General features: G+C 41.8%; 1 protein-coding gene across 1 annotated transcript in view; it reads left to right on the top strand.

Annotated features, from left to right (window-relative positions):
* The window catches only part of usp43a (ubiquitin specific peptidase 43a), a gene marked incomplete at its 5' end in the record, with an annotated part of 72,790 nt that overhangs the window by 34,417 nt on the left and 21,043 nt on the right, over nt 1–17,330 (top strand). Inside the window, 3 exons of the mRNA XM_079277905.1 lie at nt 4,396–4,488; nt 8,019–8,154; nt 10,372–10,516. Of these exons, the coding sequence (XP_079134031.1) occupies nt 4,396–4,488; nt 8,019–8,154; nt 10,372–10,516 (374 nt within the window). The remainder of the gene's footprint in view (nt 1–4,395; nt 4,489–8,018; nt 8,155–10,371; nt 10,517–17,330) is intronic.

Genomic DNA, 17,330 nt, shown 5'->3' with positions numbered 1-17,330 from the left:
AGCGAGCCTGTGACTGGCTGTCACGGCGCAATGGTTGCAACACTGACAGCGAGGTAATGCGGAGTTTGAAAAACTGGTGTATTATTTCCAGCGTATTTGTACATTTGAGAAGTTTGCATCGACACAAACTTGGACGCAAGCTCGACTGGTAGAAATGATAGTGAGACACCGGGCGATGAAACGAGCATCTGGCAGCACGCGTGCACACACGGGCACGAATGTGAGCGCGCACTCTAAGCTGTCAGTGTTGAGAGAACATTATGCAGCAACATTGGAATAATTTTCCTTCAAGATCCAGTCAAACAAATAGATATCAACGTAGGTATCAAGAAACTGCCGTAATGTTTTTTGGTGCAACACAGAAGTCACATTAAAGATTAAAATTCAGCAAGTTATTAGCAATACCCACATTTTTTTTTTTAAAGTTCAACTTCTTTTATATAACTGTGCTTATCAACCTCCAATTCTGAAAAGTGTCTTAAACTTCCATTATCTCTGCTGGCCAGCAGAGGGCGACTCCTCTGGTTGCTAAAACAAGTCTGATGTTATAGAAGTCTGAGGAAATGACTCTACTTTTGACTTGATTTATTACCAAAGTAAACATTGTAAACATGAGTTTATGGTCTCAATAGCTGGTTTGAAGTCGGCAGTCCACAAAGCAATATGTGACGTCACGGTGAGTATGTCCACTTCTTATAAACAGTTTCCATCTCACATCTTTAACCCTTTACAGTGTGTTTCCAGTTCATGAACGTTAATTATAACATATGTCTTGCGCAGCGTTCGGCTGTACTTAGCTCCACCTTGTTGGGAACGTAAAGGAGCGTGTTTGGTTATCAGCAAATATGAAACTAAACTATCAACATCAATGGAGTTATTAACATCAATAAGTTAATTATGGTAGTAATTACTAATAAGAATGGGGCACCACCCTGCGGACAGGGACCAATAACCAAACTATAAACTAAGTCTCATAATTAGTGTTCACTCACGATATTAACAGTCTGAATTCTATTACACGTTTGGAGTGAGAGTGAAGGTTTAAGTTTGAGCACAGGCCACTACATCCAGTTATTATTACACACATATGCACAAGTAATCACAGAAGACTGCTCTTTAAAATATAACAGTTTATTAAATCAAAATAATAAATTATCGAATCAGATAATATCAAAACCAACAAACACTCATACAACTAGAAAATTCATTTCCTGCTGAAAATGCGTTGGAATGCTGAAAACTGAATAATAATCGCTAATCGCAAAAACATTGCTGAAAATAGATATCCAATTCAAAAACAATTGCAAAAAGCTGAATAATTCAAAAAGTTTAAAGATTACAAATATGAAGTCATAACACACCTCTCCTGAAAGAGCTGAACATTTTGATATTCGAACGGTTTCTGTAGCTTAAAAACCTTCAGCGACAGTGATATTTGTTGTAGTAGTAGTAGAAGTTAGTTGTAGTAGAAGTATTATTATCAGTAGAAGTCTTAGTAGCATTATAATAAGTACTAGCTGTGACAGTAGTGATATTTGTAGTAGCAGTAGTACTAAAAGTTGTAGTTGTAGTAAAAGTATTAGTAATAATTAGAAGAAGTAGAAGTAGTAGTATCAGTAGTTGTAGTAATAGCTGTAGTAGTGGTCGTAGTATTTAATATAACAGTAGTAGTAGTAGTAGTAGTACTAGTAGCAGTCTTACTAATAGCTGTAGTAGTATTAGTACTGGTAGTAGCAGGAATAGCAGTAATAGTAGCAGTTGTAGTATAAGTAATAGTAGTAGTGGTCGTAATAGCAGGAGTAATAATATTGATGGTAGTAATAGTAGTAGTAGTAATAGTAGCAACAGCAAAAGTTGAAGTAGTAGCAGTAGTAGTAGTAATACTAGAAAATCAAAGTATAAAAACATAGATCTATGGTTTCACAAAACACAAGAATTGATTAAGTATCCCTAGCAACAGACACAAACTCAGGGCTCCGTATACCCATCTCCCCTCTCAGTGTTTTGTAAGCCCTGTTTCTAACCTTTCCCTCCTCCTTTATACTTTATTTGACTTTGTCCTGACAGAGGGAGCTGTTATCGTCACTCGTTACTCTTTTAAGCTAAGCTAAGCTAACCGGCTCCTGAAGCATCATACTTAAGCACACAAACATGAGCGAGGTATTGATATTTTCTTTTGACATGTGACAAGAAAGCAAATGAGCAAATATTCACAATGTTTTCCTCCAGATCCTGATGAGGTTGTTCTGTACTTTTTGTCTTTCGCTTCCGATTTTTGCTGATGCGAGCCCATAGGTTGGGATCAATGTTCCCTCTAATTTTTCATGTGTCTGGGCATACACACAAGCTCCCTGAGCACACTGAGGACCACTGTGAGCAACATCAGATGTGCACGCTGTGGCCACACACCAGTATCACACCTGTTCAAAACCTTGGATCATAGCAAGTTACATGGCTTATTAAAAGAATCAAATTACAGCAGCAATTTTCACTAGTTTACTTTTAATATAAGTGATTTGACAAACTTTAAAGGAAAAAGACAAAAATCTTGTTGTTCATGAGATGTGTAGTATGTTTTATGTGACAGTCCTGCTTGGCCATGGGAAGAGTCTTGCTTTGGCCTGTGTGAGGTCCTGTTGTGGCCTGTGTGAGGGTCCTGTTCTGGAAGAAATGATACATATACACCTTTCAGACATAACATTTTGTTCACATTAAAACACATTCACATTTTGCACAATGACGTGTGCTGTAGCTTGTGTTACAGTGTAAATTCCTGTAACTCTGTCTGTAAAATATGTAATTACTCAGTTTTTTGTTATCATTTCTACTACCCATAAATTATCTAGTAGTAACATAATTTAATGATTAATATCCATAAGTAAAAAATCTTAATAAATGTCACTAGAATATGCACAAATCTGACTTAAATTTTACCTTATTTTTCACGTCTGTCCTTCTCACTTCTCCAATGGTTGTACACTTTGTCCAGGTTGATGGCTTCGTCTGCTTCTTGCTTTGACTTTATGTGCATCAGCTGGTCCAAATGTGCCACTTCAAGACGATTTCTGGATGCTGTTTTGATACGATTCATTAAACTGAATCCTCTTTCACAATCTGCAGTGGAAGCTTAAAAGAACCACATTTCTTTTTTCCAATGGCTTGGTGAGTGGATGTGTCGCTGCCCGTTCGTTTCGCCATGATAAGGGGTTAGCATTTGCGTCTCGTAACTCCGCCGCACTGTTGTTAGCTAGCTAACCTGCACGGCGCGAATGGGCAGGGCAATAGTGTCAATGCTATGATTGGCTGCGTAGCGTAAGTGAACCGAATCGTATCATTGGCTGGACACCTGTCACTCACTGAGTTACGTTGCAAAATAGTACAGAAAACAAAATTATTATTATTATTATTATTATTATTGGTTTAATTGATTAGATAAGATTAGGACTAATATTAGATATTAATTAATACGTTTATGTTGAATTTTATTTTATGCGCTGCATAGATTTTCTTGTGCGCTGAGAATGTGCGAGCAGTGCGCGATTGCTCAAGCGCGCAGCTTAGAGGGAACATTGGTTGGGATCCCTGGTTTTTCCACCCTCATGTCATTCCTCCACTCTGATGGAGCTCCACGCCCGTCGGCTCAAAGACCTTGACGGGTCCTGTCCATGTCTCTTTTTTTTTCTCCCATCAGTTTCGCTTTCTAGTTTCCGTCAACTCGACTGTCGTGCTGCCAACCTTCTGTTCATTTTTAATCTGCTCCCACTGAGCCCTGCACTTTGTTGTCTTCCTCTTCATCTCCGTCTCTTTGCTCTCCACTTTTGTTTCCTCTGCCTGGCCCACCTCCGCCGCATGCTACCCTTCATTTTAGTCAAAGTCATCTTTGTTCTTTTCAGCTTAACAGTTTCTCTCCGCTACCCTCTGTGCCTTTAAATATCCCATCCACCTTTCATCCTTTACCTTTCCTCTCTGATTTCTTCTCTCTCCATATTTCTCCTCTTCTCCTCTACAGCTCAGTATGTTCTTGAGGATGCATCCTTTTTTTCATTTTGCAGCAATATCTCACCTGCCTAACTTTTGACAGCATCCGCTGTTGCTTTGCTGCATCTTTCGCAACAGCAGACCGAGTCCAGATGGCCTGATTCTGTGCTCAGTATTCACCACTGTCCACGTTGGAAAATTCACACAAGACTTAAGAGGCAATGTGAAGATTTGGCATGTAGGGATGTAAGCTTTGTGATTGGATTGCCCGACGCATCATCACATTTGGAAAAAGAGGTTGTGGAGAGTGAAAAATATGTAATGTTTCTTTCAAGTCTTATCAGAACCCAGAGTGCAAGGTGAACTGAGGTCAGGCAGAACAATTTAAAATTGCTCTTTTCGTCTGTCTGTCTCCAGGTCTTCTCTGACGTGCCCTCATTGCCTTAAGCAGAGCAACACCTTCGACCCATTTTCATGCATCTCCCTGCCGATTCCCCTACGACAAACCAGGTGATGTATAACACTTAACATGTAGTAGAGTCTGCCTATGTGTGTGTGTGTCTTTGTGTGATATATATATATATATATATATATATATATATATATATATATATATATATATATATATATATATATATATATATATATATATATATATATATATATATATATATACATATATATATATATATATATAAAAATTAATTAATTATGGGCTGTTTTTCAATATGCTCTATTAAGGTAAGGCTACCTAATGGTGATCTTGCTGTGGGCGCTACCTGAACTATATTAGCGTTAGTGTCAGAAGTAAACTTATCAATCAGGTTTTTGTGACTTTATCATGTTTTCACTTTGGTCTCATTCTGGTCATTATGGCCGCAAGTGATTTTTTTTTTTTTACTATATCGGTTCTGCCATACTGTAGTTTATTGGCTCAATCTCCTGTAGACCCCAGTACACACCCAAAACTGTTTATCCAAGCAAAAGCTTCTCTGAGCTGCTGGGAAGTTGACACTCTGGATAGACGAGGTTGTCACCTGATGTCAATGATATGTATATGACGATCTAGACTTCCTAATGTAGCAGTCCGGCTGTAAGACGGTACGACTTTGACATATGGAGAGAGAGACACAGAGAGAGAGAGAGGCGATGGTCATAGGACTCACTTTGTGAGTTTGACAATAGAGACGCAAAGAGAGAGAGAAAGAGAGATATAAGACTTCGTGGCTCTAGTGCACACTGGGGTTCGGCATTAAAGGCCCTACACACGCTTTACACACCCAGGGGATTTTAATTATTTTGGCTCATTAGAGCCAGTCTCAGGACTCAGGATTGATTGACTTCTTCCTCATGATTCCCATCTATGTATGTCAAGATGTCAGTAATTAAGTAGTCGATACCAATGCCAGTGAAATTCCACGATACTCTATACCCAATTTGGTACCACGGCGAAAAATACAACAAAAAAAAACAATTAGAGCCACGTTATAATCCCCTCTTTAATATTTAGTTTATATTGCTATAAAAAAACCCGATGAAACTCAATGCAACCTTAACGTTAGCTGTTAGCTCAGCAGGACTTTGCTACTAACAGCTAACATTTACTAGCCTCCCTCCTGCCGAGTTCAACACAGATCTGTTGTGTGCAGTGCAGCATTATCAGGGATAAGATAGGGTGGACGCGTGGATCGTGAGTTTACTGTGTCCTTTTCGGATTTTAGACCCCGTTTGTCTCGGCTCAAGCCCTGATCCCTGACACAAGTCCTGTCGTGTTTTCAGAATTTTAGTATCGACGTGGTACCGAAGTATCGGTTCTCGTGACTCCCCTATTCCCATCAAAGCTTCAACCCAACGTCGACCTAAGTAGAGGTCTAACCACCCAGAATAACTGAAAACTTGAAATAAGTCGAATGAGGGGCGTCTTGGTGAACAAGGCATGCTGGGTAACCACAACATTTTGTCACATATTAGCCCCTTTCTCTCTCTCTGTTCTCTCTCCATGTGTCCAGACATGCACAAGACATCTTAAAAGAGAAAGAAAAGAAACAAATGCCTACATTCAGTGTTCAGTGAATCCCTCTATCTTCAAACATACAGACGCTGCTGATCTGCATCCTCTCTGCACGAATGACTTTCACAACGCCATTTCTCTGACAGTGGGTGGTCTGTGCCCCCCTCCCCCCAATACATACACACACACACACACACACACACACACACACAGTGGCCTCATTGCGTCGTCCTGCTGCAGCAGTATCCCAGCAGAATGCCTGATAAGTCGGAGGGCCCCCAGAGACACAGCGGGGTCTGGCTGGCAGTAGGGCGTTGAGGTCTGGGTGCTGCAGATAATGCTGTTGTGGCGGAGAGAATAGTAGGACGGCAGTATCTCTGAGTGTTTTCTCCTGATCTAACCTTGCACAGTCAGTCTCAGCATAATTCCTACTAGAGTTATTATTTTCTAAAAACGCTCGAGTTGCATTGGGGGTAATGTAGAAAGCAGGTTTTGAGAAGGTGGAAGAATGCATGGAATAAAGATGATCTGGTTCTGCTAGCCCTGATTTCCTTTTTTAAACTGTGCGACTCGTTTTTCAACCAGCACCTGAACACGGACCTTTCAAATTAGCTTTCATTACCAGAAAAAGATTACAATTACTGTTAAATTACTGCGCTTGTTGATTGACTATTTCAAGAGAGTGTTAAATACTGCGTACTCCGGCCTGAACTGGAACAAGTGGATCCCTGTGAGGCAGGGAGACACTGCAACAAAAACAGTTTTCACGTTTCGTAACATTTGATCGAAAACATGCAGAAACACTAAAATAATTTTAACATGATCCCAGCTCTGACATGGCTCTTCAAGACCATTTTGAATGGTTGGAACCAAGAGCACCGTGCACTCTTGGTGCTTCATGTGGGAACATATGAGAGGTTTCTGTTTAATGAGGACTAACAGGCTCTGATCCAGCCGGGGCTCGGGAGGCTGCAAAAAAAGAAAGAAAGAAGAAAACCCTGGTTTGTAAGATGACATCTCCATTTCCTCTTCCTCTCGAGTGTCATCCGACACCTCTGTTGCCGTTTCATTGCACATCTCGGTGTCTCATCGTGCAGCATCTAACAGCGCAAACAAAACATCTGCCTCAGATCCTCCGCCGTCTGCCTCGCCGCCGCAAAAGACATTACTCACCTGAATAATGCATGATGGGAAACAGGAAGTGGAGGTCTTCTTCCCAAATGAGAAGGCGTGACCTTACTCTGTCTCCCCGCCCCGTCTTCTCCTCGATGCTACCTGCTCTCCTTCATGTCCTCTAATCTTTCTCGACCCTTTTTAAATCTTCATCCCTGAAAGATTTCAGGTTTCTTCATGTGGGACCATCACCGATATGCTGCTCATGTCTTGTCACGCATCAGGGGAAAATGAAACACTAAAGACAACATCTGGAAATAGTTTATTCACTTCAGATAAAAAAAAGAAGTCCGACACAGACAAATCGGATGGTTTGTGCTCATGAAATTAGATTTTGTACGACAGTATTGTCAAGAGGAAATCTTTTCCCCAATCTTATTAGACATGAAACAGCTCAACGGCGCGTCTCAAAGTCTCATTTTATCGAATGTTTTGTTTTGCTGTTAAGCAGCTGAAATACATCAAGACTCAACACATCGTTTGAACAAACTGACAACACGGCGTCGGTTGCCCCCGGCGTCCTTGAATTCTGTCATATTATCGTCTCTTTTTGGTTTTGGTTGATGTGTGGATCTCTAAACGGTATGCACGTATCAACTGATTTGTGTGTGTGTGTGTGTGTGTGTGTGTGTGTGTGTCTGCATACAAATATGTTAATGACTCAGTGTGCCAGGGTTTGTTTGGAATCTGTAATAAATGTAAACATGCAAAATCAGAATTGCAAAACAATTTGGCACTTTGCTCTATATCATCTCCCTCTCTGTCTTCCTACCCCTCCCTCCCTTACACACACACACACACATACACACTTCCTCACCCTCCCTCCCTTTGGCCCCCTGTTCTATTTGCCCCACAGGCCGATGTGTGTGACGCTGGTGTTCAGTACGAAGGGTCAGAGGTACCTACGGGTGGGTCTGGCTGTACCCCTCTTTGGTTCCCTGTCCTGCCTGAGAGCCATGGTGGCAGAGGAGGGCAAAATCTCCCCGGACCAGGTACAGAAACACACACACACACACACACACACACACACACACACACAAAGACGTCTGCGCTGTAAAATTGTGGCGGAAAATTATGACGGAAAATTGGAAATTACGCGAGGTCACCAGACTCTAGAGGTGCCACATGAGAGTGAGGGAGATGCAAATCAAGCAGTCTGCACACTCTCACACAGTCCTGAGAAGAGGTCGACTCAGGTAGAATAAGTGGAAACACCTGTGTGGGTGGATCAGAAGTATTTATGGGCTTGAATGAAAGATCGATTTTTGTAACCCAGCTTTCTTTTTTTGTGTAAAAATGCCAAACATTTGATGGTTCTAGTTTCTAAAAAATGAGGATTTGCTGCTTTGCTCTGTTATATAGACCATTTTACAGCCGACTTCAAGATTACGTCACAGCGTTAGCTGGAGGCAGAACAAAGGAAACACTGGAGGCACGAATCCCCTCAAGGGCAGCGGGGCTGAGGTTGCACATGAAATATCATCTTGCTGTGTTGTTGACTGCCAGAATCAAAATTGCATACATTTGAGATGATGAACTGGGATTCGAGGCTCTATCAAGCTGCAATATTGGGGAAATGTTTCAGAGAGAAAATGTTGCTTATAGTTTTAAAACAGCCGTCTGCTGCTAGATTATTATAGAGGTGGAGAGAGATGTTGCCATCAGACCAAACTATTCGAGCGATGAAGAGTTGGTTGCTGAATGAAAGCATGGCGGAATTAGCACGCTAACTAGCGGACGGCTGGCTACTTAGCAAGCTTGCTTATTCCTCCATGCTCTCACGCAGGCGCTCGAGGGAAGAGCTAGAAAACCCAGGTTCAAAACAAAACATTCAAACAGAAGTCTCTATTTTAAAGCCGGGGAACACTTGAATGCGTTCACACAGTAAGCTGAAATGTCACCAGCCAAGATAAAGGTTAGAGGACAAGGTTCCAGAGGTATCCGTTCATAAATCTTTCACCTGCCCGACAACAGATGATGAATATTTCTGGGTTTTACAAACCCGTGTCCACAGCAGCGTGAGAGTAAAAGAGAAGCAAGTAAGTGGATTGTTCCACTGTCTATTCTTATGAAACAACATACCTTTATGTCAAAATCTCTTCCAAAATACACTGTATAGAAAGTGTCTTGATATAATAATGTTCCTAGCTGAGGGATTTTCTTTATGTTCTTGGTGTCTGCCATGGTTTGGCCTGGAATTTAAATTCTTCTTTCTGTCAGTGTTGTGATGCACCAACGTCCTTCTGATTTAAGACTTCTTCTTAAATCAGCTAACGGACCATGAATTAGTTGCAAAAAAAATGGTTTCACGTTTATGTTTCTTCTGAACTTGTGACCCGGAGAGGATGGAAGTAAATGGAAGTACCTTTCGAAAACGTAATGTTTCGTAAGTTTTTTTTCTTACAGCTTCACTGGCTTCCCGATGAGGAAATTTATTTCAGTTCACAGGGTGAGATTTTCTTGTTAAGCTCCTACGCACGGCCCCATGCTCTACCCACACAGGCGTTTTCACATACTGATTAGACCTCTTCTCAGGACTGCGTCTGGACAATGTACTTAATTAACATCTCCCACACTCTTGTTTGTTTTGTTGCATTAGTTAGAGTGGGAACATTTACCCCTTGGTCACTCATATTGGTTTTGCTTGTATTCCTGCCAGCGTACACCTAAACACAGGTAGGTCGGGTTTGCACTTAATATTAAAACGGGTGAGGCCCTTAACCAAACACACACACACACACACACACATACACTGAGTCACACAGTCTGTGACATTATCATAGGTTTGATTTAAGTCAATCAAGCCCATGGCTCGTTCATATTGTAACAGTGTGACTAAGTAAGAGCAGTTGCTTTGGTTACCTGCATTTTAATAATCCTTTCACACATATTCTGCACTTAAGCAGGACATCTGCCAGCCAATCACAATTGAGTATTTTGAAACACAAACAAATAAATAGAAGAAAAACAACCTTCTCTGTCTGCACTTTAAATACTTACAAGCACAAAATATTCATCAGTGTGAATCACATCGCTCTCCTCACTGAATACTAATGTTCTGTTTGACTGTCAGGGTCCTGGGGATCTCTGACTGAAACATGAAATACACTTCTCTAGATAAAAGAAACGTGTCCTTAATATTATTCCCTTTGCAGATGTTGCTCTTTTTGAATTTGTGTCTTGATGTATTTTTTTTTCTTCTCTCACAGGTCATCCTTTCAGAGTTGTACTCCACGGGTTTCCAGCGTTCCTTTTCAGATGACGATGACCTGACGGCAATCGCTGATAGCGACGTCATCTACGCCTTTCAGGCTCCTCCCCTCTATAGTCGTGGAGGCTCCGCGCCGCACTCAGGTAACCACGGCAACAGGATGTCCATCAAAAACATGCGCCACACTTCTCTCGGTTTTTTTTCCCCCACATTTCCAATTTTCTCTTTTTCAGCCTCTCGTAGTCCTCCTGATGACCTTTTATTTACACTGATTCACTTTCAGTGGATATTTTTCACAGGGAGACTTTTTACTTTGGTGAGGAGAGGGTCATTGTCTGCAATGAGCTTTGTGTTCCTCCTTTTCATTCTGTTTCTTTATGCATGATGTCCCCCAAACATAATAACTTCTGAATGACTCAGGAAGTAAGTATGAGAAGCGTCTCACCTGGATGAGCGCCTACAAATGATTCATTTATCTAAAACTCTGAGGAGTTATCAGAGTGTGGCAAGTAAGAACCATCTACAGCTTTGGATAGAGGACAGTTAGTTGATTGCATGTATATGGATTTCCAAAACATACAGTTCCTCATAAATGACCTGAAATTAAAAGCCTGTTGTATGTCACATGACAACAGATAGGAGCTCAGAGAGAGTTCACAAAGAAAGCTTCTATTAATGGAATAATATCTATGTTTTGCCAAGTTTCTGTGACAAAAGAAGACATACATAGTTTATTGGACGAAATAACGTCTCGACACGTGAATGATTTATTCGATAGTGAACTCACATTCAGCAGGCAGGGCCACTCTGACAGGTAAGTTACCCTTGATGGTGATCACATCATCAGAAACGACACCCCTGTCGGCTGTATCATTAATCAGAATTGTGGCTCCAACCATATTGGAATAATTTGTGCACGCTACAGTAGAGTTTATGTGGCCTAAGTATCACTCTCTGGGCTGTTATGAACGTGTTGGGCAGTAGAGGGAGCCAGTGGCACAGACCAGAGGGGAAGGCGAGGACACTGGGGGGCGAAGAACAATTTGTGCACGAAAAATGTTTGCTGAAAGTGTATATGCGCCATGGATGTTGTTATTTTTTGCATCCTTTTAATCCCTTCTTTTTTCATAGCTTTAAGTTTGTTGTAAAGGTGCGTTTTAGAACATCTGCCTGCTGCTTGGATGTGTCATTTGTGCCAACATGAGCGATAACTTTTAGGATACATATGGATGTTTACGAGGTATTCTGCAAAATGTTTTCAATTTCCCGGGATAGTTAATCCATCTAGCCGTGTTCTGCGGAGTCCAGGTTGCATTTAGTCAATTCAATTAGGAGGATTTCATTGTTGTATACAGCTGGAAAGTAGTGAAAAGTACTAGAAGGAAATGCTCCGGATGAGCCATGTTTTAATCAAAGTAATAACCTTATTGTGACGCCTGCAGGTGAAGCGGAAAATAACATTTTGAATTGATGTTTCTTTAGTTTTAAGCAGCGGCTTTTGGCACATGCATATCTAATGAGTTGTGAAGTTTATGAGGAAAATGTATCAGGTTACAGGTACTTAGACAACTTCTGGTGCCAATGAAGCCCTTATTGGGGGGGGGGGGGGGAAGAACGACATCAGTATTTCACACATGCTCAAAGTGCTCATGAAAAATGAAGGGTCTTCACTCAACGGGAGGCGTTTCTGTTGTGCCTTCACACAGTTAAAAACAGTGTCACATACGGTTTGATTTCACCCGCAGTCACACACAGAAACACACGTGCATGAGTGAAAACAAACACGGGTAATGAGTCCATTAGAGTTACACTGGGGAGTCTCATAAATACATGGCCCTCACAGCGCACACACACACACACACACACACACACACACACACACACACACACGTCACTCACTTCGTTCAGTGACATTTATGTCACGTTTTGTGGAATGTTGCATGTGAAGTTACACAATCGTTACAGCTGCGAACCACGGTGGCGATAAAAGATGATGATGACGGCAGACAAAGTAACACAGGGAACATTTTTACGCTGAGTATGATTACATTTTAAGGTGTGAGCATAATCGGAAAGTCCAGGTTCTTTTACCCCCATATCTCGATGGGCTTTATCTTCGGTGTTTCAAGTGTATAAAGACTGTTTAATCATCTGTCAACACACCAATTTTGACAACTCCGAGAATAAAACATTGTTGTTAAAACTTTCTAAACTATTACAAGCTACCGATTTCGTCAACTGAATTTAAAAGAGTCTAAACATACATAACCGACTCCTCTCCAGACTTGCCAGTACAGTGTAGTCACTCTGCTGTAAATAATATATAAAACAGTACATAATGACACACGTGTGTGTGTGTGTGTGTGTGTTTTGTCGGGACTAGTTGTTTGATTTGGTCCTCATCACGTATGTCAGGCAGTGCAGAGGTCTCTTCCTCAGACTAAACGACCCTTCAGCTACGGCAGTGATGCTGTCCATCATGTAAGTTAGTTTGTGCAGCCTCGGTGAAAGATGTAAAGCCTACTGCCGCCGTGATGGATGACTGTAGGGGAAAAAAAAGCCTGTAGACCCAGAAATCGAATGAAAAACTTCCCGAGGAGTCTCAGTTATTTTTGAGTTTAAAGAGATGCGAGTTTGTTTGGGCGTATTCACGTGTGAGTGATGCCACTTTAAGAGGCAGAAACAATCATTTTGAAATCATGATTAATTACTGTGATCATTCCTAACATTCACAGTTGTCTCTTTGTTCTTTTGTCTCAACCCTTTGAGGAGATTTTTCCAATAAAAGGTTATTTTGAAATTGGTCCCTAATTGCTGCATTCTGATGGACCGAGGCCGGATTCTTTTAATGAGTGTGTGCACACAGGCCCGCTGACATAGGATATATGATATCTATATGAATGGTTCCCTTAGCTGCAATAAGGTAACCACACAATGTTGGAGATTTGTTGGAATCTTCCAGGGGGGCGTTGATATGGACCAATGAATGATTGGCCATGTACAGTATGTAAACCTCGCGGCCCAGTGAAGCAACTCTCATGCTTTGCAGTTATGCTGGAGAGGGTTTATTGCATGCAGTGTGTTCCTCCGTCGTCACAACCTGCTGTGTGTTCCAGTGTTTGGGAGCTGGATTTCCCCCGACTTTATCAGTGAACTGTTGGAGGATGTTGAATCAGGTACAGTAATGAGGTTTTCGCGTTGGACGAAATGGCAGCAGGAGGTCTCACGATGAGAAACGCTGCAAACTCAATTAGGTCCCAAAGCGCCACGGTAGCATCATATTTCACCCCCAACAATCCAGGTTATTTGCACATAAATGGAGACATGACGCTGCACAAAAAGAAGAAGAAAAATGCTGCATCGTAGCTCAGGGAAGCAAAGCGTGCAAACTTTGTGTGATGCTCACTTGGTGCCCTTGGAGTTAAAAAGTGAAGTTCTCCAGGATAATGGGAATGTCAATCAAGATTTGAGCGGAGTGGTTTGTGGGAGCTGCCTGCACGGAGAGAGAGAAAGAGACAGACAAAATGTGTGGTTGTTATGTTTAAAAAGAGCGGATTCCCAGGGAAAGGTAGACATTCCTTCATGGAGATAAAAGGATCTGTCAGGGATTGACAGCAGTCTGAGATTAGATGCAGCAATTGAAGTCTTTCTCTCATTCCCTACCGCGTCGCCTCACGTACGCACACTTTACCGTACACCGTGGCTCCACAATCGGCGTTCTTGAGTGTTCAGGTCCTGTCTCGAGGAACTGCGAGGCCGAGGGTAAGCCACCGTGTCGTCCCCATCAACCCACTGGAGGCTGCGTGCAAGTGCAGAGCGTCTGGGATTACTCTGAGGTGTTCATCGGGGCCGTCATATTTTTTCTGGCCTCCTGGGGGCAGCAGAGACAATTTATGAACATTTTTCAGTTAATGTAGCAAATCAGTGTAAGCAGTTGCTTGTTTACACATTCAGCCATTACAGAATAACATCTTCATTCATTCGGGGTCGTGTTTCTGGTCACCTGATGAGTGTGACCTCATGTGTTTGTCTTGCAGCAGGAAGCATGGCTTTGGGAGCACAAAGGACATTAAGCGTGTGTGCTCTTGAAGTTGAAAACAAAAATCATTACACATGCAAATTAAGCCTTTTGCAAAGTACACACTCCGTGCGGCTCCATTAAGACAATTACAGGTTGCCCAAAGCGAACTCGGTGCAGAAAAGCAAAAAATATGTCTGGGACATTCACAGGGGAACTCCCCCCGCCCCCTCCGGTAGGATTCATCATTTAAAGTAACCCGAAAAAAGCGCCTACACTCTGATCGCCGCCTCTGGAACGTGTTCTCAAATCTTCGGGGAAATAACAGCGACGGCTCGGCTCAGCTGCATCGTGAAGAACAAGTGTCTGCGCTTGAAAGCTTCCTCTGCCCACAGGCCTGTCAAAACTAAACCTACGGTCTAATTGGCACAGACAGCCGAATTGTGTTCCAAAGTGAACCATTCGGCAGGGAAGGTGATCACTGGAGGAAGTCGTTTTTTTACAGTTGTGTTGACCAGAGAGCAGCTTTCTGTTTTCTATCATTTTGTCGTCATCTTCTCAGTTGAAGACTTGGAATCTAAAACCTGTCTTTGGTTCCTGCAACAAAGCTAAAATCCAGCACGTCTACCATTTATATCTTATTTAGTCACAGATATGATGAACACACATTTGCAGCACTGTGTTGTGGACTGTTGACCGACTAATATTTGAAACATTTCACTAAGTGCAAAATAGCAAGATAAACTTTGTGTAGTTGAGGGACGGCAGAAGAAGAAAGAAGAGAAGAAGTAGGAGGGCGGCATCAGGTGTATTTGAGTTCCTCCCTAATCTGTTGTTGCTGTTGGCAGGAAGCTCAGGTGCTTCGCTGTCAACGGGGGCACTTGTGGTCAGATGGCAAAATGTGATTGTCTACTTAAATTACGGCTGAAAAGCGTAATGGGACCATCAAGAGCTCATTTCTAACTGCATCAGTTAGAAATGAGCTTAAAGTCTGTGTGACAAAGCCGTCATCGCCGAGGAACACTGCCGTATAGGTCGTCTGTGCAAGCCGCCTGTTAAGACCCATGTTTACATTAGTTGTTAGTCGGCGAGCTCTAGTGGTAGTCATAGTGACGGGAGCAAAGGAGGAAGTCAAGTGGCGTAGTATTAAGAATTTCTTTAAGTAACATACGTAACTAGTACGTTACATATCAAACATTATGTCATTATTTTAACTGATCTTTTCCTTCAGCTTACCAAATAGTTTAGTATCACAATGATAAATAGATCGGCCATATTTGTCGTTTTGTTCATTTCCTTTAGGTATGAGGACACGTTTTAACTGAGACACTGCTGGAATTCTCTTTTTAGCACTCGCTATTCGTTCAAGTCGTACTGAACCACTGGTGTCTTACCGACAGTCAGTGAATACGTTCTCCCAACTTATTCTGTGTGGAGACGTTGGATAGAAAATACTGTGCATGTGTCTGTGTGAACGACTGCTGTAGATTTAAGAGTTGGTGGTGTAACGGACTAGCTGATTGGGGATCAGTGCGGAGCTCTGTTCAGTAAAAATGAGTATTGGGCGAAAGTAAATCATGACGTGTTCAAATGTAATCTCAGCTCCTCCCACTATTTACCAGAAGTTTCATGTCATTTTTAAAAATGTTTTAGTAACACGTTGCAATACTGTACTTGAAATACTGAGTAGTTGCTGAGGAACAAATAAGGAAGGAAGTCATTCAGCATTACAGCAAGAGTTAGCAACATTTCTAAACATGTAAATGAAAAAATAACAGTTGGTTTGTTGGCGAATTGGAGGGTTAATGGTTGGGTAGCCATGCTCTACAGTTTGGATCGAAACTAAATACTCTTATAGTCTTCAGCGAGCAGTGAAGGTGACGGAGAGTATGGAGGGAGGGGTGACAGACAAAGCGTGAGGAGATGAATTGGCCGTCCAAAGGGCATCCAATATGCCTAAAATGTCACATCGAGTTTCTCCCGTCTGCCGAGAAAGAAAAACAACGCTGAGTGATTTAGTAGCAGTTGACACAAACATGAGTCAAAAGCTTCTTTTTTCACCTTTCTGACCTTGTCAGCACTTTTATTTTTGTATTCATATAGTGTTACTTATGAAATCAAAATGTGTATCTACTTGTTGAAATTCCAGTTCGCTGAAAATGTTTTATGTTTTATGTCTTTCACACAACGCTTTTGTTTTGTGAAGGCGTTCCAGCTGAGCTTTACATCTATTCAGACTTGCTCTCCTGTGTCTGTGTTCAGGTGTGTTCTAGGAAAGTGGCAGCGATTAATTGCTCACTGGGGTTCGCACAAGCATTGTTTAATTATAGCCTCTGATCATGTCAAAGTTTATGTTTGCTGGGAGACGAGAGGTTGGACCTTCTGTATCCCCTCAGCTATTACCCACTATTAATCACAGTGTGTGTGAAGCACATGTGTGGTAGCAGATGTAATTCATCTTACAGCTCCTCGGGGTAAATAACAATCAAAGAGCAATTCAATATTAATGTTTTGGAATGTTTTCAGTGCAAGCGTTTCACATGAGATGTTGCTCCCTGCACAGCACTTTCTCATTCTGGCACCCAAAGGTGTTTTGCAACTGGGGTCCAGACTTTCTAAAACTCAATCTGGATACAATGTGGATATGCCCAAAAAAAAACCCAGGTTTGAGTTGGCCATCTGAATACGGCCACAGACTGCCTTCATGTGTGAGATGTGCTGAAGAGCCAGACGTGCCGGTTCTTTTTGTAAACCAAAAGGAGGATTTTGAATTGTAATCTGAGAGCAACAGGTAACTGGCAATGGTTTTGAAGGACTGCAGTTATTTGGTTTGATCTTTTTTGTTCCGGTCAGAACTTGTGCAGCTGAGTTCTGGATAGGTTTTGTCTGGAAGAGGATTGCAGGAATCCAGCCTGCGCATTAACGAATGCATGTCTGAG

This window comes from Melanostigma gelatinosum (genome assembly GCF_949748355.1).
Source record: "Melanostigma gelatinosum genome assembly, chromosome: 11".
In the NCBI taxonomy this organism is placed as follows: domain Eukaryota; kingdom Metazoa; phylum Chordata; class Actinopteri; order Perciformes; family Zoarcidae; genus Melanostigma; species Melanostigma gelatinosum.
Note: the sequence above shows the minus strand (reverse complement) of the source record. Positions and strands in the feature narration are given on the sequence as shown.